Below are 25,995 nucleotides of genomic sequence, written 5' to 3' on the forward strand. Positions count from 1 at the left end.
CACACAAAGATACTTCTCTTCAAGCATTGAGATCTTAAACCACAATAGAACTTATCCTTCTTCTAGCGCTTAGGTTCCTCCTTGATTCAGATCCAGCTATGCACCATTACCCAAATATCAGTATTCTAGATCTTGTTTTTTATGAGATATTCGATCCTTGAGTGCCTTTGCCTAATGATTCCCTTCCCCTTTTATAGTCTTAGGCCTTACTCAATACCATGGTCCAAAACCATATAGAATCAATACATTGAACCCAATACCTATGGTCAATACTTCGGACCAAATACCATGGACCAATACCAAGTTTTCCAAACTATACGCACTTTTTTGTGCATGAAAGTGCATGTATACGCATACGGGCCTTTTAGTCTGTGAATTCGCATGTATACGCGTCTTCGTCAAAGGGAACCTGCGTATACATCTTTTTCCTTTATTCTAAGAGCTTGAACTGTGATCTGTCATTTAAGTGAGTTGACATCAAAGACAACACCTGTGTCATAGTGCCAAACCTGTGTCATAGTGCCAACAAACCACAAATCTAGCTAGAGCCGAGGGATCAAATCCGTTAAAGTGTAAACCTCCTTTAGAGTAAAAAAATGACTAAAAAATTGCACTACATATTTGATCCCTCTAGAAGCCTAATATATATATATATATATCACATTTTTGAATGTATAAAATAGATTCAGTGTCTTCAAAACTTACTTGGGAACTTGGATTGTGTGCACTACATAGTTTAAACTTGCAATTCGAACATAAATACTTTAAAAAATGGCTACAATTAGACTACTTGAAATGTTTTAGCCATATATTGGCTTGCCATGATTCCTATCATCAGAATGCCTCTATGCCAAACATGTCTGCCATATGATGCTGCGGGGTTTTGCTCCTGCAAGAGGTTTTATCCCTCCAGATCGTCACTATCATGTCTGTTGGATCCTCTTTTCCATGGCCGGGCGTATCTGCCCCTTCTTCCTTATATGTTTTTGCATGTATCTGTATATGGTACAGTCTCGTCAAGTATTGACATGTCTCTGTCGAGCTTTTTTTGGAACACCTAGTCTTGTAGATGTGTAGTATATGTTACTTCTCTCTTTTCTGAGTGTTTAGATCTGGTCTATCTGACATCTATTTTTTTTGCTAAGGATGATAGGCATATATCACCTCTATGGATTATCTGTATGCTTTTTCTGAAAGGGAGACTGGGCATTTCTATGCCTCATCCGTATCTCGATTATGTATTGATGATCTTTATATACTCTTAATATAAAGCTATGTTGGTTTTTTTTTCTCTGAATAAAAAGATAGATAAAAATAATAATAAATAAATAAAAATATTATATATATATATATATATATTGAAATATTTTATTTATGGATCACATTATATTAAAAATTAAATGAATTACATATCTTCTAATTTTTAAGTACTCCTCTTTAAGCATTAAACATAAATACTTTTAGAAATGGCTACAATTAGAATACTTGAAATGTTTTAGCCATATAAATAGATAAAAATAATAATAATAAATAAATAAATAAAAATGTTTTATATATATTGAAATATTTTATTTATGGATCACATTATATTAAAAATTAAATGAATCATATATCTTCTAATTTTTAAGTACTCCTCTTTAAGCATTAAAATATTGTATTATAATCAATGTTACAATAATTTTTCATTTACTTTCTCTCCATATATATATATATGAATGAAGTTGAGATTGAAATAAATTAGTTAAAATATATATATTAAAAACATTATTTGAGTCATACCAAAATAAAAAAGTTCTTTTACTTTAGTTACTTTATTTTTCTATAAAATTAGTATAAGATTATAATATTTCATATGTAAATTGAAATATTTCATTTATGATTGAAAAAGTGTAAAACATATATATTCATTTTTGTTTTGACATTTTCTATTTAAAGAATATATATTTTTTTAAAACACGTGCAACTTGACGTATAAATCTCCCATCTCCCTCGTAATAGACTGTAAAAACAAAAAACTAAAACATTCCCTAAACCATATAAATTGTTTAAAATTTGTCCTTATACAATTCATATCCATGAATGATTTAATATAAATTGCAAACCAAATAGAAAAAAATTGAGTATCATGGGGTTAAAAATAAACACTCGTCAATTAATCACGTAAACTTAAAAATATGGGGCAAGGGGAATCTGTACTCTTCTTATTTATTTTTGACATTGGCAGTCTGATGTCAATTGAGATATGACCAAACATAAATAATTTTGACATTAACAGTCTGATGTCAATTGAGATATGACCAAACACAAATTCATTTTATACCAACGTGCCATGTAAATTTAATTTAGAAAAAATAAATAAAATAATAATGCTGTGGGAAATTATTTTATGCCAACGTGCCATGTAAATTTAATTTAGAAAAAATAAATAAAATAATAATGCTGTGGGAATTTTTTTTTAATAAAATTATAAAGTCGAGTGGAATCTATAATTTGCTTCCTTTATTTTTTAAGGACGGTTTTTTGTTGACATTAGCAGTGTGATGTCAAATTTTTCTCGTTTAATTCGCCACGCCACGAGTGGTGCAACGCATCCGATTGGGAAGAGCATAGTCTAACTTAACTTTTGTAAGCTGTAATTTTGGCTGGCTTTATAGACTTTTCGCATTCTGATTCCATAAATTGAAATTAGGGCCCTCTGCTGTTATGGTTCCCTTTAAAAGGCCTCAAATATATTCTTATCTACATCCTAGGCATATTGCATACACGATTGGAACAGAAGAAACCAAAAAGAAATTATCCTTACCGAGCCACTACATCGAGTGTAGAGCTGGAGCAGTACTATATGAGGCCATAATACAAATAACATAGCAGGGAAGCAAATATTTATTAAATCGATCTGCATTTAAAAACATATACAAAATCTTCCAGCTGATTCTTTCTTAGTTGCAAAACAAGTCAAATAACTTCACAAACTCCATGGTGATTCTTCTTACAAGTCAACATTTTAGAATTAATTACAATTAAAATTAATAAAATTCGTATTGCCAAGTTGTTCGTCCCTAGCCAAAACCAAGACACGACAGCAACAAAATCTCCATGCTCATTATTATCCCATGCCACAACAATAATAAAAATCCTAACAAATATAAGAAATGAACCATAAGTATTCATTTGCTACTGAAAAATATCAAACCTAAATATCATTTTCGAGGAAAAATAATGGATATAGATAGAAGTTGAACATTGGTAAATTAACCAATACATATGCTTATCAAGCCAGCACTTTAGGTAAAAGAGAGACTCGGAAAATGCATTAAAACTGCTATAAGCAAAAGCTCCATGCTTCCCAAAATCCATCCCAACGCTTCATCAGTATACATGATAACAAATAGCATATAAATATCAACCCCTCCAGCGAGCAATACTCAGAGATTTTGACACACAAGTTCACCTGATGACCTCTAATAAAATTTTATTTCCAGCATGATTACTAGGTTCCAAGCTCGTAGAACAGTATACATCCACATGTCCAAGTTCCAATGTTATTACTGTAGTAATTGAACGTCACACTAGAAAATATAGAACAATAAAATGAACTCGTCCTCGAAAGTAGCATCTCTTCCAAAAGAATAAAATACACGAAAAGAATATCATTCGTTTGTAAGAGAGTGAACAGGTTCTCTTATTTGATGTATTTCTAGATATCGAACATCTTCAGTTTTGTCGAATCTTGAACGAAATTGCCAAGAGTCCCTAGCCTCATCACAGTAGTTTATTATAATTTTATGAAGGGAAAAAAATGACAATTAAGCACAATGACTAGAAGCATTACATCCTTTCTGGCGATCAGCAAACCCGACCATAAGTGTTCAGTCAAAATTATGTATCACCGCAATGGACCTTCACTTTAGCAGGAGTGTCAAGCATGTATTAGGCCAAATATCAAAGCTCATCCTGAAGACGCTAAATTAAAATCATACATCACGACATGCACAAGCACATTAGGAAGCCCATATGGAATATCTGTTGATCCATTTCTTTCTTGAGGAAAATTGGGGGGGAGTAGCAATCTCCCCATTTACAAATACAGAAACAAGATGTTAGCATGCACAATTTTAATTTCTAACACATTGTGTCTACACACGATTCCAATACTTCTACACATTGAGGTTATACCTGCATTATACTTAATATTGTATTCTTCTACACCCTAAATCGTCATCATCATCCTGCATAAAAATAAATCCAAAGCTTATCAGTACATGTTCTTTGTATTAATAAATTAAACAGGTTGCTAGAATATACCTCAAAAAACCTGCTGCTAATGTCACAAAAGGAAATAACTTATAAAGTTGGAAGGAACAGTTCTATATTCTTGGAGCAAAATCAAGCAAATCACATGCTCTATAAAAATCGATAACATAACAGGAATATCTCTAGAATGGCAAAAATGATATTTTATTTTCAAGGGGGGACCATGGATATTTTCCTTTATGAGGAGACAAAAGTGGCCACTATGACATTTTTCTGAGAGCATTCTCTCTCTCAATTATAACAAGACAAAGGGGAAGCTATTGGACATTTTCTGAGCTTGCGATAAATATTAAAATGAAACCTTCCCACCTGCTCACCCACTTGCCCTGAGACCCCGCAACTTGTATAAATTCAAAAAAAAGGCCAAAGAATAAATAACTTGAAAAAACAAATAAAAACATCAAAAAAAAGCTGAGGTTTCCAGTTGGCTTAACTTTGACGACAGATCTGTCATTAGAGGCTTTCCAAGACAGTAAACCTGATATACAAAGCCCATCGCATGGCCAGCACAAGAATTGGAGCAGAGCAACAACTGGCACAAGATGGGCGAGGGTACAGTAAAGCATGCAAACATGCCCACAAAAAAGTGCTAAAATACAGGAAAGGGACAGTATTGGTCCCTTTGCACCCAGAAAAGGGTCATGGGCAGGCTATACAACATTAGAAGTTGCCAAGCTCTAGAATGAGAAGTAGACCAGGTTTAAAGCAAAATACAAACACACATGAAGCAATAATGTACCACTCTTGAAGAGCTTCAATGAACCCAACCAGACCACATCAACAAAACAACCTCACTAGTGCATTGTATTATATATACTTCTGAAACTGCCTGTTCGTACTCTACATGCAATTTTGTATGCACTAACTAGCTTGAAAATATAGTCACCTTAAGCTACATATATTTTTACAACTAAAAATCACAACATTCAGCAATAAAAAGTTTACCCTTAAACAAGTATAGTTTTAACAAAGATCATGAAAATGACAAGCTATTCAGAAGTGATCAGGAATCTTACCGCATCATTTCCTTCAGAATCTTCCAAAGTAAATGTTGTAGATTCTGATCGACATTTCACATGAACAAGTGATAGAGGGCTGTCCTTGTCTTCTATGCTTCCTTCAGAGGAAGCATCCAATTTCACGTAAACAGCTCCCCTGTACATCCACTCATCAGTTTCGTCACTATAAAATTCTTCAAATGGCTCTCCACAAAGTGCACAAACACTCTGGTTATCATCAGCAGGGACTGCCAGTTGCTCATTATCTTGTGCCTGCAAGTTTGCATCTTTAGACAAAAAGGATGGAGCAACATCAGATGTCAAGACTCCAGTTCCACTACGCCAATCCTTCACACATGCAAACCATTGCCGTGATATCTTTTTCTGGGACTTTTGCTCACGATTTTTGGATGCATGCCAATCCATGTGCTTGCTATGCTCTTCCTGAAACTTAAAGCGCAATCCACATGTCCTGCATTGCCTAGGAAAGTCATCATAAAGCCCATTGATTACAGATGCATGGTGCTCCCGGATTATTTCCTGCTTGAATTCAAATCCAATTGGATCCTTGACACCCTGCATTTCACTTGATGTCTCTAGAGGAGGCACTGCACAGGCTGGAATGGGAGGTACAGTTACTGTGGTTGAGACAGTAGCAACACCAACAAAAGGTACACTGGAAGAAGCCTGCAATGCTGTATTAAGATTATGTTGTTGGTTTGACATCAAAGATGTAGCGGGTAAAGAAAGAGAAGATGAGGTTGACTCTGCTGGAGGGGGGAATAAGCCATTTGCCACAAGAGAGTTTAAAAGAACTGAATATGGATTCACAGGCGGTGTGGTAACTAAACTTGTCACTTGTGATGCTGATCCAACCAATGATGAAGCAGGTGGAGGGCCAGGAGGAAGAGGGGGCTGCATTATCCTTGGAGGATGTGAAGGAAGCAATGGAAGGTTACTTGGGGGTGGGGCTAGTGCAGCCGCAGGTGTTGCCCCTGAAAGAGAAGATATTGGGATGGGAGGTAATGGTGCAACAGGCACCGAAGGCAATGAAACTGTAGTTGTTGTTGACAACTGAACAGGAGGAGGACCACTGGGAAGCGGTGGCTGTATATGTAAAGTTGGGTGAGTGGATCCCAAATCTGAAAATCCAGAGAAGCCACTCGAGGAAATAGGTTGAGAACTGGACACAACCTGACTAGAACCAGATGGAAAAAGGCCACTTTGAAGGATAGCAGCCAGTAGACTTTGTGTACTTGTTGTTCCTTGCAAAGATGGACTTGCAATTGTTGAGATTCCACTTGAAACATATCTGATTGATTGAGGTGGCCCATAGCTTGGAGGTGGAGGTTGGGGTGGAGATCGCAAGCCTGGGTGTTGCAGGGCATGGGATGGAATTAAAGGCTGTGATAAGGAGACAGGTTGAATTTGTGGCAATGGTGGCTCTGTTGGTGCTTGCTGTGAAAAATGTATTTGGTTGCCATGCAGAGGTGGGACTGCAGAAGGTGGATTCTGGAAATGTTGAGAAGGTTGAATCTGCTGAGGCATTTGTAAGTGCTGCAATGAAGAACCAGACTGAACATGACTATGTGGCAACTGATGTAAGGAATCTTGAGTATTTTGTGGCTGTGGAGCATGCTGCATTTGGGAATGGGATGTAGTGGTTTGTTGGACAAGTCTTGACGGATGTGTTGGGAGATTTTGAACTTGTAGATGGTCAGGCTTAATAAAATTATTCTGCTTCTGATGCTGCACGGGTTGAAGTGGCTGTTGAAGAGGCAGGGCAGATGAAGGTGAACCAGGTAATTGTTGTAAGGAAGGCAGTGATGGAGAAGTATTGGGAGATTGCCGTTGCCGGGAAGATAGCCCGCTTGATACTGGTGTCACAGTTGGAAGAGCACCAAAGCTCGGAGGGCCAGTCCCAAGTGAAATTCCATTATTTGTTCGAAAGCTTGGTCTTGGACCTGAAGGTAGACCAATACTTGTTGACAAGCTACCATTCAATGAAGAGATGGATTGACCATCTGATTGAACTACATTTATAGAATTTACACTACTATGATTTGAAAGATCCATTGAAGGTGTCCTGGGCCTTGAATGTCCAGAAAGACTAAGATGTTGAGGGGGCCAAACTGAAAGCGGTCGATGACCTAAAGCATTCTGATTTGGCCGCAGTAAATTAGACGTTTCCATCAACCCCTCTCTACTATTCCGAGATCCAACGTCATGTTGCAAAAGAGATGACGGAAGGGGATCATCTAATTCCTGCATCACAAAAAAAGGTGCACAATGTTTATCAATCATTTTCAGTCACTGCATCTTGTGCAATTAACACATGGTTACTGGAGGCAGCTGAATATCATTTATCATTATGCTTAACATGCATCATGTACTTAAATGAAAAGTCAGATAACCAATTATAGTGCAGAACATCTGCCTGATATGCATATGAGATTTCAGTTTCATCACGCAACAGAACAGTTCTAAAATCAAACTTTATTTATTAAGCTTGCTAAGTCAAAGGAGCTGAAAACTGAAATTGTGGTGTTATTAGTCAAGGATAAATGCCCCCAACGGAATTGAGTGAGAAATCAGCATTAAAGTGCATCTAATGAGGGAATTCTTAATGCTTCCCTTATAGAAATATATTTATATATAATAAATAAAATAGTAGAACAAAGCAAAAAGAAGAGAAAAGCCAATTAAACTACAGTTGCATGGCAAGAGAGGCCATGCACCGGTTATCAAAATTCTGATCTCCTAAAACAAATTTTCATCTACCCAAGAACATGAGTTTAGGACAATCAATAGACTTGCCTGCTACCAAAAATGCTCTATAAAACATAACCTCAAATGGCAAATATGTGATTTCAGAATACTAAAGAATGATCAGATTTGTGATGATCCATGCCAGTTAATTGATCTCAGTTATCTATTAACTATCTCCTATTAACCATCCAGCCACCATCAAGAATGATTGCATTCACATAAACAAATCAGAAATGTTAAAAAGACAAACATACTCTTTGATGAATCCTATCTTCACCACCCATGGGCTGATCCATTTGAGACAAGGGCCCAGGCCTGCGCCAATTCCCATCTGGAAGATCAGTTTCTGGTCTCATTCTTTTGCCCCTACCAAGGCCAAGTGACTTGTCTGTATCTACGGAAAACCAATCATCTTTCCTCATTTTGTCATTTCCTCTGCCATGGTCCACCGATCTTGTGCTCATGCTGTCCCACATGTATTCTTCTTCCTCTGAATTTTGCCAGTTTCTAGACATCACTCTACTGTTTCTGCCATCAATATCTTGAGGGGGCGGTAAATGTGAAATTGGCCCACGTGCAGCTCGAGGACCCCTGTAATTGCCATAAGAATCAATTAGAGCACCATGTGTAGATGGTTTTTGCCAATCATATCCGTTCCTTTGACTATACGGCACATTGGCTGTACTACTTTCAGGTTCCTCAATCCGCTCCCTATACCAAGGTCTCTCCAATCCATCATCCCTTTCTGTCACTCTCTCATTGGGTTTTCCCATGCCCATCTCTGATGAACGAACACGATCAATGCCAAAATCATAATCAACATAGCCAGTGGATGCCTTTTGTCCATATCCAGGTTCATTAAAAGCATCTCCTCTTGGTGGCCGCTGTATATTCTGCATAAAAAAATTATAAATAAACCCTATAAGTAAACTGAAATACAAACAGCTTTAAGCATATCCAAAATCAATACAAAATAAATGCAAGTCTGGCAATGAACTATGTCAAAATATGTTGACACTCCAAAATCATGCTTGAATTAGATGCCTAAGAATGAAATATTATATAAGCATAATAAAAAAGCTCCAAATGGATGCAAAATAAATAGCACGTCAGCTAGCTTGAATTTATATGAAAATTAAAGCAATGAAATATAAAGAATACCTAGACCATAAGTCTGGAAAATCAAGAAGTAGAATCAATGTAAACTATGGATATCAAAATAAAATAGTAAAAACCAAGAAGCTTATAGAATAGAAACAGAGATAAAGACTGCATACAGGTCTCTTTAAAGGAGCTTCAGACCACGCCTTTGGACTTGCATGCATACTTCTTTCTGATCTCTCTGATTCATGAATTGGTTCGTCTCCATTGTTCTCTGAGTTTGCTCCCTCTGCCTGAAAACGAGTCTAATTGAATTCATTGGAATCAGCAGTGAATACAAGGATTATTAGTCTTTTCCAAATTGAAGCTGTTTAAGAGTACTTAGTATCAAAATTCATAGTTGTATAACTATAGATTAGGCTATAGTTATAAATTTGATTAGGAAAATAATACAACAGAACAGAACAGCAAAGTGTAAACAATTGTATCACCAGTTTGGATTGTAAATATTAAAATCTTAAAGCCTAAAACATCACAGTGGTTTGGGCCATACCAGTGTTATACAGGGATGTGTTCCTGGGGATAGGGAATATGTTCCCCATGCTCCCGGAACATGGATACTCCACGGGGAGCGTTCTCCCACATCCCTTTTCTTGGAGGCACAAAGAGACACACTAGGCAAACAGCCCCCTCAAAATTGAGATGTTTCCATGCTCCCTGTTAGTTTTTATCAAAGCCCGTTTTTTAAACCCACCTCCCTAGTAATTACTGGGAATATTAAATTCTTTAAGGATAGAAAAGGAGAAGTGGAGAAAAGTCCACTTTATCAGACTTCATATAGAGAAAGTAGAATTCCACATCCCATTCAAAATTCAAGAGACTTGTCAGTTTTCAGGGTTCCAGTATTTGGGCAGATTGCAGCATTTCCATTGGTTCTAATATCTATCATATATGACAGTATGGGATTCACATTTAATCAACAGCACCCAACGCTCTATGCACCCCAATGTTTGTGTGCTGATTGTTGAATTCCTCTGTCATGATTTTGGCAAAAAGGTACCAGGGAAAATATATTTTGTCACTAAACTTGGAAAGACAGTCATATCCTCTGATTTTTCAATTTTGTAAATATAACAAGAAAAACAATCGTGATAATGTATAGATGATTTATGATTTATTAATTATTATGTTACATTGTTGTCTATAAGATTACAAAATTTCAACCATTCATCATTTAGTTCCAAATTTCATATATTCTTATTGAAATTTTTTAGTATTTTGGGTGTGGTCCCCTATGTTGAAGACGCCAACGTTTCCTAAAATTTTTGGAGTGATTTACATATTCCCTGATGTGTTTTCCTGCTCCTGTCTCCTGGAAAATTGGTGGGACATTGGGCTATACTAGCTAAAAAGTAACTTTAGCATGCAAATGCAAATAAGGTGTATTTCTTAACAAATGAATAATTCACTCACTCTGTTCGACTGCTGAAGACGTTGCCTTGCCTCTAGGTACTTGGGATTTACATGGATGCTATGACCTGGACGTTGAGACTGAGAGTCTGAGGATCTAGGTGTTGCAGTGCCAGAATCTGAACCATTCACAGAAGGGGAATATTGAAGCAACTGAAGCTCGTCCTCAATGGCATTAAGTGGTACTTTATCAAATACTCCTCTCCAAGTCCGAAATAAATGCCGCATTGCTTTGTGTATCGCAGGATCAACCTGCCTGTATGCCTTGCAAAACACCTAGAACAAAAGCAACTCAAATGATGAGAAGTTTAATAAAAAAGAGATCAGGAAAACCTTAGTGAATAAATACAAATGGCATGCCTACTGAAATATTAAAAGCTAATTTTATATCAATCAAAGGTTGTTGCCTTTCAAATGTGCATTAAACAGATTACAATGATAGGTGAGGAGATGAAAGCTTGAATGGATAAAAACATACCTCAGGTAATCTTGCTGCAAAAAATTTGACATAGTCTTTGCCAATGTTCTTAACAATGCTATCCAAAAGATAGAGTGAAGGCAATTTCTGCTCCTTCGGAACCTGCAAAGAAGAATATACATACATTAAGACAAAGGGAGGACAGTGCAGAGAAAAGAATCAGGAAACACTAGTAATTTTGAAAAATAATCTAAACAAGAATTAGTAAATATAGGAAAAAACAATATCAATCACAAACGGAACAACCTGACAAACTACTGTGCAGATAGACAAATCTACAATTTATACTAATGCAAATGCATTCAATTCAAATAGCACAGGTAATAACTCCATCATTGCACTTAATTAAAAAGACTACCATACAATGCTAGCCAAAACCTGAATCCTCTACAAGATCACCCATGGGAGATCTTCGATATAATTTTCCATACTCTTTAGATCAGATTTTAGGATCTGATTTAAAGGTCCATTAGCAACATATTGCAAATCCAGATAGCAAGCTACGGAAGGCACATCATACTTTACAAGCAGCTAGTGAGCTAGAGGGTAATACTACCAAGACACAGAGAACTAGTTTTCAGTTTTTTGGTATACTACAAGCTCTCACTGCTATTGTAAGCAAATACAAGGTTCAACCAGCAGCAAAAGGCTTTTCACATGATGGTAGATGACAAATCCAAGACCAGATACATTATGGTATAGATCAGAAACACAATTCTTCTACACTGCAACTGCAAAGTAGACATAGTATACATCGTATTTTGAAAGGGGGGTTTTCTTCGCATTGGGTTTTCTCTCTTTACCTTACTTTTTCATATTGTATCTTGCATTAGTTGTTCCATGAGTACCTAACATGGCTGCAAATTGTCAAGACCCATTGATTGTTTTACTGTTTACATAGTTGTTTGTAGATGAGAACCTAACATAGCTGAAAATTGATAGGAATCATTCATTATGCACACTCACCGCTTGTGCTTCAAGAGGGGTAGTGGGGTACATGCACACCCGGGACCTCAACAAAACCTCACTTAGGATCTCATTTGACCCCCTTACATACAATATTAGGGGCGCGTATGACCACTTTTCTTTCACCACCAGACCTTCCTTACCCTTTGGGATCATCCTCTACTTTTAGTAAGCCTAGTTTTAATGGGGGTGACACATAAGATGACATGTGGCAGTGACTAGGCACTGACTAAGCCATGATGTGGTTATTTCCTATCCATTAGTATGAATTGCCTATTCTCTAACCTTCCCATTCATGCATGTGCATTCCCTCTCTTATTCTAGGAGACTACCTTATCCCCTCACCTACCAACCTTATCCTTTGACTTTAGTCTTTTTGTCTTATTTTTGGAGGGTTCATACTCTAGTTTTAGTAAGTCTATTTTTAGCTTGGGTGACACCTAGGATGACATGTGGCAGCGACTGGTCACTTACTAGGCAATGACATGGCTATCTCCTATCTATTGGTATGAATTGCTTATTCTCAAACCTTCCCATTCATGAATGTGCATTCCCTCTCTTATTTTGGGAGACTGCCTTATCCCCTCCTTGTCCCCTCACCTACCAACCTTATCCTTTGACTTTCAATCTTACTTTTGACTCTTGAGTTAGGAGTTGCATGAGGGGGTCTACACTCCAATTCTAACTTATTTTTTACTCCATTTATATTTAGTCAACCCTCTTTTGGACTTTCACTCTATTATAGGGTATCCAACTCTAATTTCAAGCTACTAGCTAATTAGGGAAAGTGTTTTTCTATTTTCTAGTGTGCATGCACTATGGAACTGCAGCCTACTGTGCATTGGTTCCCTCTCAATGAGTGTTATAAATATGTATTCATGTCAAACAATAATACATAGAAGAGTTTAAGTAATTCAAATTGATCTCTTTAGCTACATAGTCTTTTTCAATGCAGCTTCATTCTCTTCTTTCTTGTTATGCAATTGCTAGTCTTGTATTTTTACACAGCTAAATCTTGTGCTTGTGCTTAAAATCCAACAGTAAGGACACTGACACGTTGCCAGACACTCATGAGTCATGAGATTCTCCCCTTTCCCAATTTTCCAAATGGAGGATGATAGTAACCACCACCCAAAATATTTAACCCGAGGGATTCAATAGCATTTGACCCCACAACTTCCATGAAATTTTGCACAAGATCATCTACCACTCGAACTAGCCCTTCAATCTCCCAACCAGGTATATTATGAATTAATTGCGAACCCTTTAATTATTTGCTTTAAAAGTGCACTAGTTGCTACTATGATTGATCCAATCAAGCTGCTAGAAAATATGGTCAAGCCTTTGGTCGTTAACAAGCTCAATGCCATGTCTTGTGAATATAGTGCATCTCCTCAAATCTACAACATAAGCTAAGCCAAAAGTAACAACTTCCACTGAACCAGATAGCAGTAAATTCAGAGTCGCGGTAACCTCAGTACAGGTTTGTCACAATATGAAAGCATGACTTCTAACAAATTATTGTTTTTGTATTCTACCCATCACCATTGCAGGACCCAATTGCATGTGTATTACATAATTGACCCCCTTCCATTTGTACGAACCACCACATGCATATTTAGATAACAAGCAAGATAGATTTCACTAAACCACTTTTATGTCATTTTCTTAAAAAGAAATAATGATTTTGTATTCAATATTTACCCTTGATTTGAATAGATTGTGAAGTGAAAGAAAAATCTGCAATATTGATCAAATGTCTTAATGTATCTATCTATTCAACTCCCATGACCCTGTGACTTTTCTTCCATTAGAAGTCTAACATTGATAGAATATCTTCATGAATTTCCATAGCTAACAATTATGATATAATTTTTATACTTGGTTAAGTTTGAGTGCTTGCAATCAAACTCCAATTCACTTGTACAAGTTCAAATCCAGATAGAAGGACGAGAGGTACATCATTTTGGTTAACTAAGAATAAGCTTTCTTTCAGTTAACATATCTTCTTATGAAAAGCATAGCCAACAAAGGATGACCTTACAAAGTGGGTCAAGAGATGTGAAGTATAGCTTAGGGTGTGGTGTTTCTTAGACCCACAGTGCACAAAATCTAGGAGTGAAAAACATTATGACTACACCAATATGTAGTTTACCTATACAGTGTCATCAAAGGTTATTTAGCTGGTACAAGCAACTACTTGGTATCAACAAATCAATGTGAATCTACTTAGTTATATTGTTACCGAACCTACTTGATGATTTATCAATAAAGAGCACCTAAGGTTGATGGTAGTTAGCATTACTGATTGGACATATCTAGAGCTACCTAAATGCAAGCAACTGTTTCTATGGTTACCTATTATATAAGGAATTTTCAGTGTTTATCCATTAATGTATGATATCTTTATAAATGAGTGATAGCCTCCCACAACCACTTGACATTGTTGATACTAGTAAGATGGCCTATGTGCATATGATGTCACTAAAGGGCAGAGAGATAAGTGCGTGAAGAGCCATGAGTTGAAAGAACAGAGAAGGAATGGGATCAATTGATGCACAAAAAATAATTAATTTAGCCACTCAGTAATAAGCTACAAGTTAAATAGAACCCATAGGGCATAGAACAGTCAGCAAATGGGTGCATTGTTAAGGCACTCCTTGCATAATGGTAACTAGTTGAAAACCTTGCAGGTGTCCCACCTGCCCAACCCTCACCTAAAGGTTATAGTGGTAGTGTTGGGGATCAACCCCATGTCACACAAGTACAAGACTTGATTAGTTGCTGTTCCTATTTGTCATGTACAAATATATTATACAACAACAACAAAAATTACAAGTTAAATAGCATTACCTTAAGCTTACCTGACCTCTGAATCTGCAGACATCACCCAGCTTCAGTGTTTTACTAAACTGTTGGACATCTTTGTTTCTAATATTATGATATTTCTGTATTCAAGAATTGACAGGAAATCTAAAGCAGAAATCTACAGGTGTATGATTTATGTTTTTCATCCAAGGTTTAGGTATTTTATTTTTCTTTTACCATAGAAAAGCCTTTACTATGATTCCTAAACAAATCCATTTTGAGAAGTTTTGTTGGTTCAGCAACCATCAAGCCATTAGTATAGATATATTTGAAACAATGAGATTACAGGAGATTCCGCTCAAGTATGTCCGAGCTCAAATTACACCATTTTAAGAAATCACCACACACAAAATGTAAAATTACGCAACAAAATAACACAAAAGAGTAAATAGAAGCAAATCCAATAGCAAGTGACCCAAAGGCTTAAATACTACTCAACAAGACCAAAAACCAGCCCCAGATGGAAGGCATAACAATTATCAATGAAAACAGGAAGCATTGTAACATTGCAATGTCAGAGGAATATTATGAAACTATAGTCAACTTATTTGTCACTGGCAAACACTGTGGAATGTCTAAGGGGTGCAAATCAAGGCTAATAAATGTCTATCCTCAAAAACCAAGGCCAAAAAAGAAAGGAAGAAGCTGGTAATATGTTGGCTTGAGCAAGGAAAACCATGTAATCAATGAGGTAATGTTCACTGTCAAAATCGCCCTCCTTCGGCAGGTCAACTAAAACAAGGGTTACTTGAAGGATAATACATGGCCTGTTTGAGCTCCATGTCACATCTTCCCCCCATTCTAATGACGAAGTGCCTCATTGATACAGTGGAAAGGTGAAGTGATTAGTCTGCCCTCTGATCACACAGCTGAGTAGCCTCAAATGCTACAAGTTTGTGTTGGTGTAAAGTTATGTCTTGAATCAGAGATCTATGCACCTCCTGTCTAGATGGGAAGAAAGCAAGAAGCTAGTTATATGAGCTGCAAAAGGGAGAATATTGTTTCTTTTCATTGTGAGGGGTTGAAGGGTGGGAGAAGACATGGACCTCTGTTTCAAGCTTGAGGAACAATAATCTGCTAATTGAACAGCAAAGAATCCCGCTCTATAAAACAAAAACAAAAAATAAAAGATAAAAGAAGTTGCCCTAAGGGGTGAGCCAATCCATAAAATAGAGATGTATCATCGTCTAAACAGCTGCAGTAGTTAACCCATTTACAATCTAAAGTTATGACAGGAAAGAGGAGTCTCGCTCTGCTTGGGAGAAACAAGGTAACTAGCTGAGGAGATCCAAGTAACCTGAAAGAACTGTAGAGACATCTTAAAGCAACCACAAAATTGCAGGGTGCTAGTATACTTGATTGTATTTTGATCCTCATCCCCTTCTATTTGTCAATGATATCATGCTTCTCTCTTCCACTCTAGATAGTAACAGAGAGTTATAGAGAAAGCTTGACACTTGGTCCTTTTTCAACAACTAGAATCAACCTTTTTAAAAAAAGATTATATGTTTGGATCCCATTAAAAAAATACTATCAAAAAAGCAGATAACTCGTAGAAGCGAAAATTTTCAGAACCCTTCATCCTATACTATTTGGCAATCCAGTCTATAGACTTGATTTTTAGCATCACAACTTCTGTTCAACTTCGTAAACAGTAGGTATTGGGTATGAAATTAAATTTGCTTGTAGTAAATTTAAATAAAGACTTTAAAGTTTATGTAGTCCTGCAATTAAGCCACAGGCCTGTAGGGATTTACATTGACAGATACTTGACTCAAATATGTTTAACTTTCAAAATGCCATTTGTCAACATAAAAAGACATGCAGAAGACACAAAAAATGGTAATTATCAGTGACATTTGTTGTTTCTGCTGTTCCCTTGTTGAGACCACAAAGAAATGATCCTTAACTATTTACACAATAATGGTAAAGGTTACTCTATTTTTCTTATAATTGTATTCATATGTGTGCCTATGGTTAGATTTACATATATTTTTTCCTACTCCTTTGTTCTCTTCATATCATTTCAAATTGTGTGATTGTTAATTTTAGGTATGTTCTATGCTTAGAGCAATTTATTTCAATTTTCACAGTTAGCTCCATATCTTTTCCAGATTAGCAATCACATCAGCATTAAAGTAAACTGCAGATAGAACATATACATAAATCGCAGAAGACAGGAAAAGACAAGACGATACAAGATGTGGCGCTAGCCAGGGACAAGCCCGAATGTGGGGAAACCCTTGATCAATTCTTCTTATATGTTCTTCAATAGTTCAGCAGAGAGAGAGAGAGAGATAGTAGGTTTACAACAGAGGTCAACACTTTGACTTATCTAGATAAGAGCATAGATCATCTCTAAGAAGATGATACATGAGATCAATTGAATACATGCTGCTTCAACTAATTCTCCAAGGTGACTCCTTCACCTATCGTTGTTCTGCATTTCGTCATCATCCTGCACCTCACCGTGCTGCACCCATCATCACTATGCTGCATCTCATCACGCTTCATTAATCATGACTATACCCATCACTGTACTGCATTATGTGCCATTGCTGCACCATGTTGCCATCCTAACCTATGTGTTGGTTGCACCATGTTGTCCTTCCTTGCATGCTGCTCTCCTTCGGAGACAGATGCTCCGGCTGTTTCGTCAGTTCCCGGCAGTTCCAATTGTTCCCCATTGTTCCAGTAGTTCCGGCTTTTCCCGCAGTTCCTGCATTTCCGGCTATTTCGGCTTTTTTGGCTTTTCCAACTTTTCTGGCAATTCCGACTTTTCTAGCATTTCTGGCTTTTCCGACTTTTCCGGCAGTTGCATCTTTTCCGACAATTCCAGCTTTTCCAACAGTTTCGACTTTTCGGACAGTTCCAACTTTTCCAGCAGTTCTGGCTTTTCTGGCAATTCCAGGATTTCCGACAGTTCCGGCATTTCCGGCATTTCCAGCAATTCCGGCTTTTCCGGCATTTCCAGCTTTTCCAGCAATTCCGGCTTTTCCAACTTTTTGCCCTCTAGATTAGAGCAACGTTATTCCTTAGGATCTCTCCTCCTACTAAAACCCAAAGACAAGTAGAGAGAGGAAGAGATCCCATGTGTGTTGAAATGACTTGAAGGCCACCTCTATTTATACTAAAACGTTGAGCACATGTGGGGTTTATTTGGTCGCTGGTTGACCTTGACAAATTGTCTTATAACGCAAATAAATTGATAACTCCATGAATACTTATCGGAATCGGATGATCTTTAGATCAATCCTACACCTCTTGATGAGAGGGATCCAAGAAAAATATCAGTTGCCATAAATAAGATGACCCACATGGAGTTTGGCCCTAGTTGCCAATTTTAACACTCCCTCTCAACTAGGGAGAACTCCATCCGTTGATCCATATGTCCGAGTGTACTATCTCTGCCATCAGTTCCCTGCACTGCTCTGATCTGCTGAGCTCTGCTCTGCTTTGATCTGCTGAACTCTGCTTTGATCTGCTGAGCTCTGCTCTGCTCTGCTCTACTTTGATCTGCTGAACCATGAAGAAGAAGAATTGATCAAGAATGTCTCATACCATTCTCTACTGACCCGAAGTCAATTTTGTTGATCCCAGATCAATATCACAAGAGAGTGTCTCAAACCACTCAAACTGATCCCAGATCAATGTCACAAGAGAGTGTCTCAAACCACTCATATTGATCCCAGATCAATGTCACAAGAGAGTGTCTCAAACCACTCACACTGATCCCAGATCAATGGAGGTCATCCTAGCATAGGGAGTACGGTAGATACAGTGATGCGTCTATCAATGGTACTACTATGGTCCCTATCCTCATTTCCCTGCTCATTGATCAGATGAGAGGTACTTCCCATGAGTCCCAGACTGCATGGGTAGGATGCCTCGACAAGAGAACTAATCATCCTGTCCACAGGAGAATGAATCATCCTATCAATGGATGCCACAGAGAACTAATCATCCTAGCCCACAGGAGAACTAATCATCCTATTCCACAGTCGCCACGGAGAACAAATCATCCTGGCCCACAAGAGAACTAATCATCATGTTCCATAGTCGCCACGGAGAACAAATCATCCTGGCCCACGGGAGAACTAATCATCCTGTTCCATAGTTGCCACGGGAGAACTAATCATCCTGGCCCACAGGAGAACTAATCATCCTGTTCCACAGTTGCCATAGGAGAACTAATCATCCCGACCCACAGAAGAACTAATCATCCTGTTCATAGCGCACCACAAGAGAACTAGAGTCCCAGAGTCCCAGACTGCATGGGTAGGATGCCTCGACAAGAGAACTAATCATCCTGTCCACAGGAGAATGAATCATCCTATCAATGGATGCCACAGAGAACTAATCATCCTAGCCCACAGGAGAACTAATCATCCTATTCCACAGTCGCCACGGAGAACAAATCATCCTGGCCCACAAGAGAACTAATCATCATGTTCCATAGTCGCCACGGAGAACAAATCATCCTGGCCCACAGGAGAACTAATCATCCTGTTCCATAGTTGCCACGGGAGAACTAATCATCCTGGCCCACAGAGAACTAATCATCCTGTTCCACAGTTGCCATAGGAGAACTAATCATCCCGACCCACAGAAGAACTAATCATCCTGTTCATAGCGCACCACCAGGGGAGGGTGAGTCGCCCTGTGGTCGTATGTTGCTCCAGTAAGTACCCCAAGCCCCCCAGAGCTCCCAGAGCTCAATGCATGCAACATGCAAGACCCTTATAAGAAGGTCTCTCAATGACTCCAAGTCGTTCGGGAAAGTCACAGATTTGACCTTTCCCCAAGGCTTTGACAAAATGTCTGCGACTTGTACATCAGTCTCAATGCAATGGAGCCTCCTCGCTCATCAACTTACCATATCGCAGATAAGGCAATATCTGATGTCTATCTGCTAGAGCAATCATCGAATACGGGATTCCTCAATAATCAAATCCCCCCTCTGGTTGTCACAGAGAATCACAGTGGTATTCATCATGTGTACAAACAGCTCACTTAAGAGCTTCTGCAACCATGCAGCTTCACACGAGATCATACTCGTAGCTATGTATTCGGTCTCGGCGGTGCTTATAGCAACCGACTTCTGCTTCCTACTCATCCATGATATCAAAGCAGAATCCAAAGAGAACCAGCACTGAGAAGTTCTCTAGTGATCCTCCACACTGCCTGCCCAGTCAGCATTCGAATAATCATGCAATTTCATATTTCCAGCAGTGTATCTCAATCCATGAGAGATTGTGCCCCAAAGATATCTCAAAAGATTCTTAGCACCAATCCAGTGAGGCTCAACCAAATATGAGCTCACCATGCTAACTGCAAAACATATGTCTGGACAGAAGTTCACCAAGAACATCAACGCGAATGAGTTTATGAAACTCGGAGGCATTTCCCAAATCTGGTCCGACATCACTTCCATATAACTTCTGAAAGTTAAGATCCTCGAGGTAGTCACAGGCTTGCAATTTATCATTCAACATCCGGAATCCAACTCCCTCTTACTTCTGCAAATGAGAGGGTCTGCACCTGTCAAAATAGGTCGTCCTCATAAGGTGTCGGTATGAGAGGTCTATCATCCACAACCTTCGGGTAATGGTTTGGATCGGTTTCACTCCTAGTGAATCTCAGCTTCATCAGAGAGTTATCAATCCTCTCATACTACGCCTGGGGTGTTTTGCTTCGAGCCATAGAGGGCTTTCTTCCACTTGTATACATGAGATCCCCGATCATGAATCTCAAACTCCTCGAGTTGTTCCAATCCTATGGACCTGCTGCATGAGGGGAATGGTCCCCTGATAAGATTTTCCTTTGGTACAACTCAGACATGTACCTTCATGCTCTACTTGAATTCAGACATCCCTATCACCATTTGACTCACATCAAGTAGGGCCCCATAAGTAGACCTCCAGTGTTATAGATGCGATATGTCAATTGACATGATCCCCAATGGACCATCTTGCAACTTGATACAAATTGCCAACCCTGAACCCATGAGAAAAAGCATCTTTGAAAATTATAATTTTTTTAACACGTACCTTTCCATTGATGAATGCCACCCTGAAATCTTTGACTTCCATTTCCGAGATGGACACCAAGTTCTTCTTGCGATCAAGTACATAAACGAGATTTTGTAAATGAATCGAGTTACCCTTACTCAATTGAGAGTTAACATTCCCTACACCCTTTCCGAGATAGGTGGCATCGGCTCCAAGTATAATCCCACGATTGTTTCCACCTCTACAAAATTAGAGAGTGCACCCATCCATCCAATGAAGTGCCTTGAAGCACTACAATCTATAAGCCAGATTCCCAAAGAATCTGAAGGAGAGGGCCAATACAAGATAACGCTTCTTTATCTTATCAAAAACAACATTTGATTCTTCATACCTGGGGTTCCTTGCTTTCTATGAAGAATCGGCCATTTCCTTAATGATCTGCATTACCTGTCACTCCTTTGATCATTGAAGATGTCCCTGGAATGATTGTTATCATCATCAAGTGATGTGTCCCTGCCATTCAGACACTCCTTCGCATAATGGCCGAACTAGTTATCTGCCTTTCCTTCCACCCTGAGATCCGGTCGTCCAATGAAGTGATCTTTAGGTAGGCCATATTCCGTTGCGCCACTCTGATAATATTCTCTGCTTCGACTTCACCCTTGGTGAATTTGAAGAGGAATGAGGAATCCATTGATCCTTTTGTCCTTTTCCAGCTGTCTTCGGTGATTGCTCTTTCACTCTTGCTTGGGCATTATCTTCACCTCGACTCTGATACCATGTTAATTTTAGGTATGTTCTATGCTTAGAGCAATTTATTTCAATTTTCACAGTTAGCTCCATATCTTTTCCAGATTAGCAATCACATCAACATTAAAGTAAACTGCAGATAGAACATAAACATAAATCGCAAAAGACAAGCCAAGACAAGAGGATACAAGATGTGGCGCTAGCCAGGGACAAACCCCAATGTGGGGAAACCCTTGATCAATTCTTCTTATATGTTCTTCAATAGTTCGGCAGAGAGAGAGAGAGAGAGAGATAGTAGGTTTACAACAGAAGTCAACACTTTGACTTATCTAGATAAGAGAATAGATCATCTCTAAGAAGATGATACATGAGATCAGTTGAAGACATGTTGCTTCAACTGATTCTCCAAGGTGACTCCACCTATCGTTGTGCTGCATTTCGTCATCATGCTACACCCATCATCACTATGTTGTGTCTCATCACGCTTCATTAACTATACCATAGTCATGATTAATGAAGCGTGATGAGACGCAACATAGTGATGATGGGTGCAGCACGGTGAGGTGCAGCATGATGACGAAATGCAGCACAACGATAGGTGAAGGAGTCACCTTGGAGAATCAGTTGAAGCAACATGTCTTCAACTAATCTCATGTATCATCTTCTTAGAGATGATCTATGCTCTTATCTAGATAAGTCAAAGTGTTGACTTCTATTGTAAATGTACTATCTTTCTCTCTGTTTAACTATTGAGGAACATATAAGAAGAATTGATCAAGGGTTTCCCCACATTGGGGTTTGTCACTGGCTAGCGCCACATCTTGTGTCCTCTTGTCTTGGCTTGTCTTTAGCGATTTATGTTTATGTTCTATCTGCAGTTTATTTTAATGCTGATGTGATTGCTAATCTAGAAAAGATATTGAGCTAACTGTGAAAATTGAAATAAATTGCTCCAAGCATAGAACATACCTAAAATTAACAGTGTTGCAGAGTTTACAGAAGAACAAATTGTAGACATTGCATAAATTTGACAAGCATAATTATATTTGGAATGAGAAAGCTAAGCTCCCCCTCCACTGGCAAGTGTTTTTATCAGTTGGAGCAACATGAGAAGACTAAATGATGATGGAAAGACCATTACAAGGAGAAGATAAAACATTTGGTCATTAAGTATTATTTACTTTTATAAAATTAAAGAATGATAAGCATTGAATAAGTGAAATAAGTGAACTTGAATTGGCACTTCAAACTCTGTTGTGATTTTCCACATGCCATGCATCCAAGCAATAGCCAACAATGGCAATGTATGAGCGTCCAACAATATTGTGGATAGCCATACACTACCAAACTCGGGACTCACAACCAGAACTCACAATTTGGAGGTTTACGTTGGCATTCCTATGACTTATGCTACCAGGTATTGTGTGGGTATCCTTGCACACTTGTGATTCCTATTTCTTAGGACACGAGATCTCAATTTTGCGTGCACACAATCTCCTAAATCCTTGCACACAAATGATGCCCAATTTTGCGCTCTTCACAAGAATGATGATATCACAAACTTGTGTGAATTATGTGCCTTCGTCCTCCTCTTTATAAACCCAATTTGAGCATGCAAATAAGGCTCTATTCAATTTTAGAACTCGAGTTCTTGATTGCAAGTTAATTAAGAGTCCAACTGATTCTCTCCCGAATCAACACTTGGAGTCTTAACTCATTCTCTCTCCAATCAACACTGAAGACTAACTTAGCTCTAACTGAACTAGCAACCGCCACCTCGTTCTATAGTCAAACTGAAGAAGACTCCATGTAACTAAAGCTCCTACTCTTTGCATGCTATCTTGGTGATCATTCCAATAATATGAACAAACAAAGAAAAATCACCCGAACTGAAGTCTGACTCATGAGTTCGCATTCATGGCTAGAGAAAGACAAATCGAAGTCTTCACTGGCTAAGGCACAAGCCAGAAGACCTTTACTCGCTACATTTTCAATAGTCTCAAGTATGGTAAAAACCTCTTTTCATCAAGCCTTGCAACCACTACAATCTAGGCTTGGTCTATGACTTTATGCCAAAGATTGTACTATTAAATTGTCGATGTTGGAGGTGATGACATGGTTGGAAGCCAGGAAAACCTGTTATTTTATTTGATTTTGCCCATTTATATTATTAAAAAATTGCCTATATTGGACAGGGATCCAAGAACAAGTGTAATACCCACTAAGTTTTAAATGACATCTTCATTCACAAGAAGTTGGAATATGCAATTAATGATTTAGTAACCAAGCATTAACAGCAAAATCAGTAGTGGACTTTCCAAAGTGTCAACTCTAGAGACAATGTGATTGTATTGTTCATTGCTTACACCGATATTACACAGTCCTATCTCATCCTTTAAACATAATAACCATCTTATAAAAACCTTCGTAAAAAATATTCTAATCCCTCTACTCTAGCATTCGATCGCTTAAGACAACACTTTCAAACTGTTGGATGTGAGATTAGTAAACTTCAATTGTACTTTAAAAGAAAATGCAACAATAAGCATGTCAAAAAAATATTTTCAGTATCACATTATCATATTTATTCTTAAACTTTAAGAGAATAGGCAAATTTAGCATACAAACAAAAAAATAGGGAAGATTTAGCATACAATAAAATAAGCAATAAATTGATTTTCAAAATGTTCCAACTAACAATTTCTCAATAAAGAGAGCAAACAAAGAGAAGAACAAAAATATTATATGATATTGATGTTTGATTTATTATTATTTGAAAGTTCATTTTGATCTTGTTTCTTCTAGCTTGCCCAATTCTCACTTGGAAGCCCGTCTTGATGACTTTGGGAAATCTAGGGGATTTATTTGCACAAATTTTGTTTTCTCGTTGCCAATATGACCAATGATTGTAGATCTGGCTCTCCTCTTCCCAATGATATTGTGTCAAAGGTTCAACAAATGTTCCACATTCTCCTTGTATCCTCATTCAGAAAGCTCCCTCGATCACTACTGCCATAATGGAAGATACTACTTACAAATTAAGATGTAAGTAAGTACTGTCAGTTCCAAGAAAAAATACATAAGCAAATGGAATAAAATACATATTTGGGTCTACATTTAGAGGCTTTTTATAAAAGATAGAACTTACTATCCAATAATGTTTCTTGAACATGTAGAGAACCAATTTAATTAAGCTTGCTTGACATTAATAAACTTCATGCACAAATGTTTATCTGAATCTTGGACAAATATCTGCTAATCCTTTTACGGGTCTCTTATCAGATTAATGAAATAGTTAATGAATGCTTACTACAAGAATAATTTCATTAGGTGATTTTATTTACTTTTCTAAATGAAAAATGAAAAATCATGGAAGAACTTATCAGCTGAAACTAGAAACTGATAAATTAATACCGTGCAATTAGAATATTCTTGGAAATGATAGCACGATTTTCAGAATTTATTTTAAATTTGCTCATCTGAAACTCTGTTTCCAGCATTTGAGCAGTTCAATTCAAATTAGAATGGAAATCTAAGCAAACAAACAGCAATAGTGTAAAACCCCTCAAACGCAGTAGATCGACCTAGGTTCACCTCCTGAGTTCAATGAAGATGGAGAACTACAGATAAAATAAAATAAATTGTTACAAAACTGCATGTCAAAGGTCTTTTGTAACAGCAAATCGTATATCCGCATACAGACTTGTGGACAATATTTTCGAACATTCTATTTTGCTACGCTTTTTCTAAGATAGCGTAAAATGTGCAGCCTTCTAAGTTCAACACAGAAAGTTGTCCTTCAGTAAATTGGTATATAATCATAGTCCGCAGTCTCTGGAATACTAACATATCGAATAAATTACTACAGCAAAAATACTGATAGCCTTTGAAAATTATGTAATGGGCATAGGAACTTGCAACAGCAAAACTAAACACCAAACAACAACGGGAAAAGGGAGTAAATAAACACAAAAGCCAGCCTTCTGGCAGAACTGGACTGAAGCAAAAGCCCACAATCGAATTACCTTGAGAATGTTATCACAAACAGTGGCCGCAATGCTCTTTGCTGCGTGAATATTTTCTCCAGCAATAATTGTCAAGTTGGTAATAATAGGTTTGGATTAATATCTCGCCAAGTGCAGTTTCACTGGCTCACAAGCTGGTGCTTCCCCACCTGTGTATAAGAATCAGCTCACTTAAGAGCTTCTGTAGATGCAGCTTCACACAGATCATACTCGTGCTATGTATTCGTCCCGTGCACATAGCAACC

General features: G+C 37.8%; 1 protein-coding gene across 1 annotated transcript in view; it reads right to left on the reverse strand.

Annotated features, from left to right (window-relative positions):
- Window positions 1-3,309: 3,309 nt before the first annotated feature.
- LOC149191395 (uncharacterized) overlaps window positions 3,310-25,995 on the reverse strand; it is a 29,576-nt gene continuing 6,890 nt past the window's right edge. The window contains exons 2-7 of the mRNA XM_089404203.1: window positions 11,131-11,232; window positions 10,656-10,928; window positions 9,359-9,487; window positions 8,336-8,974; window positions 5,331-7,577; window positions 3,310-4,229 (exon numbers count right to left, since the gene is read on the reverse strand). Of these exons, the coding sequence (XP_089260329.1) occupies window positions 4,188-4,229; window positions 5,331-7,577; window positions 8,336-8,974; window positions 9,359-9,487; window positions 10,656-10,928; window positions 11,131-11,232 (3,432 nt within the window). The 3' untranslated portion in view covers window positions 3,310-4,187. The remainder of the gene's footprint in view (window positions 4,230-5,330; window positions 7,578-8,335; window positions 8,975-9,358; window positions 9,488-10,655; window positions 10,929-11,130; window positions 11,233-25,995) is intronic.

The sequence above is a fragment of the Pinus tabuliformis genome, chromosome 2_2 (genome assembly GCF_031772625.1).
Source record: "Pinus tabuliformis cultivar Carrire ecotype Pingquan chromosome 2_2, CPIR1, whole genome shotgun sequence".
In the NCBI taxonomy this organism is placed as follows: Eukaryota; Viridiplantae; Streptophyta; class Pinopsida; order Pinales; family Pinaceae; genus Pinus; species Pinus tabuliformis.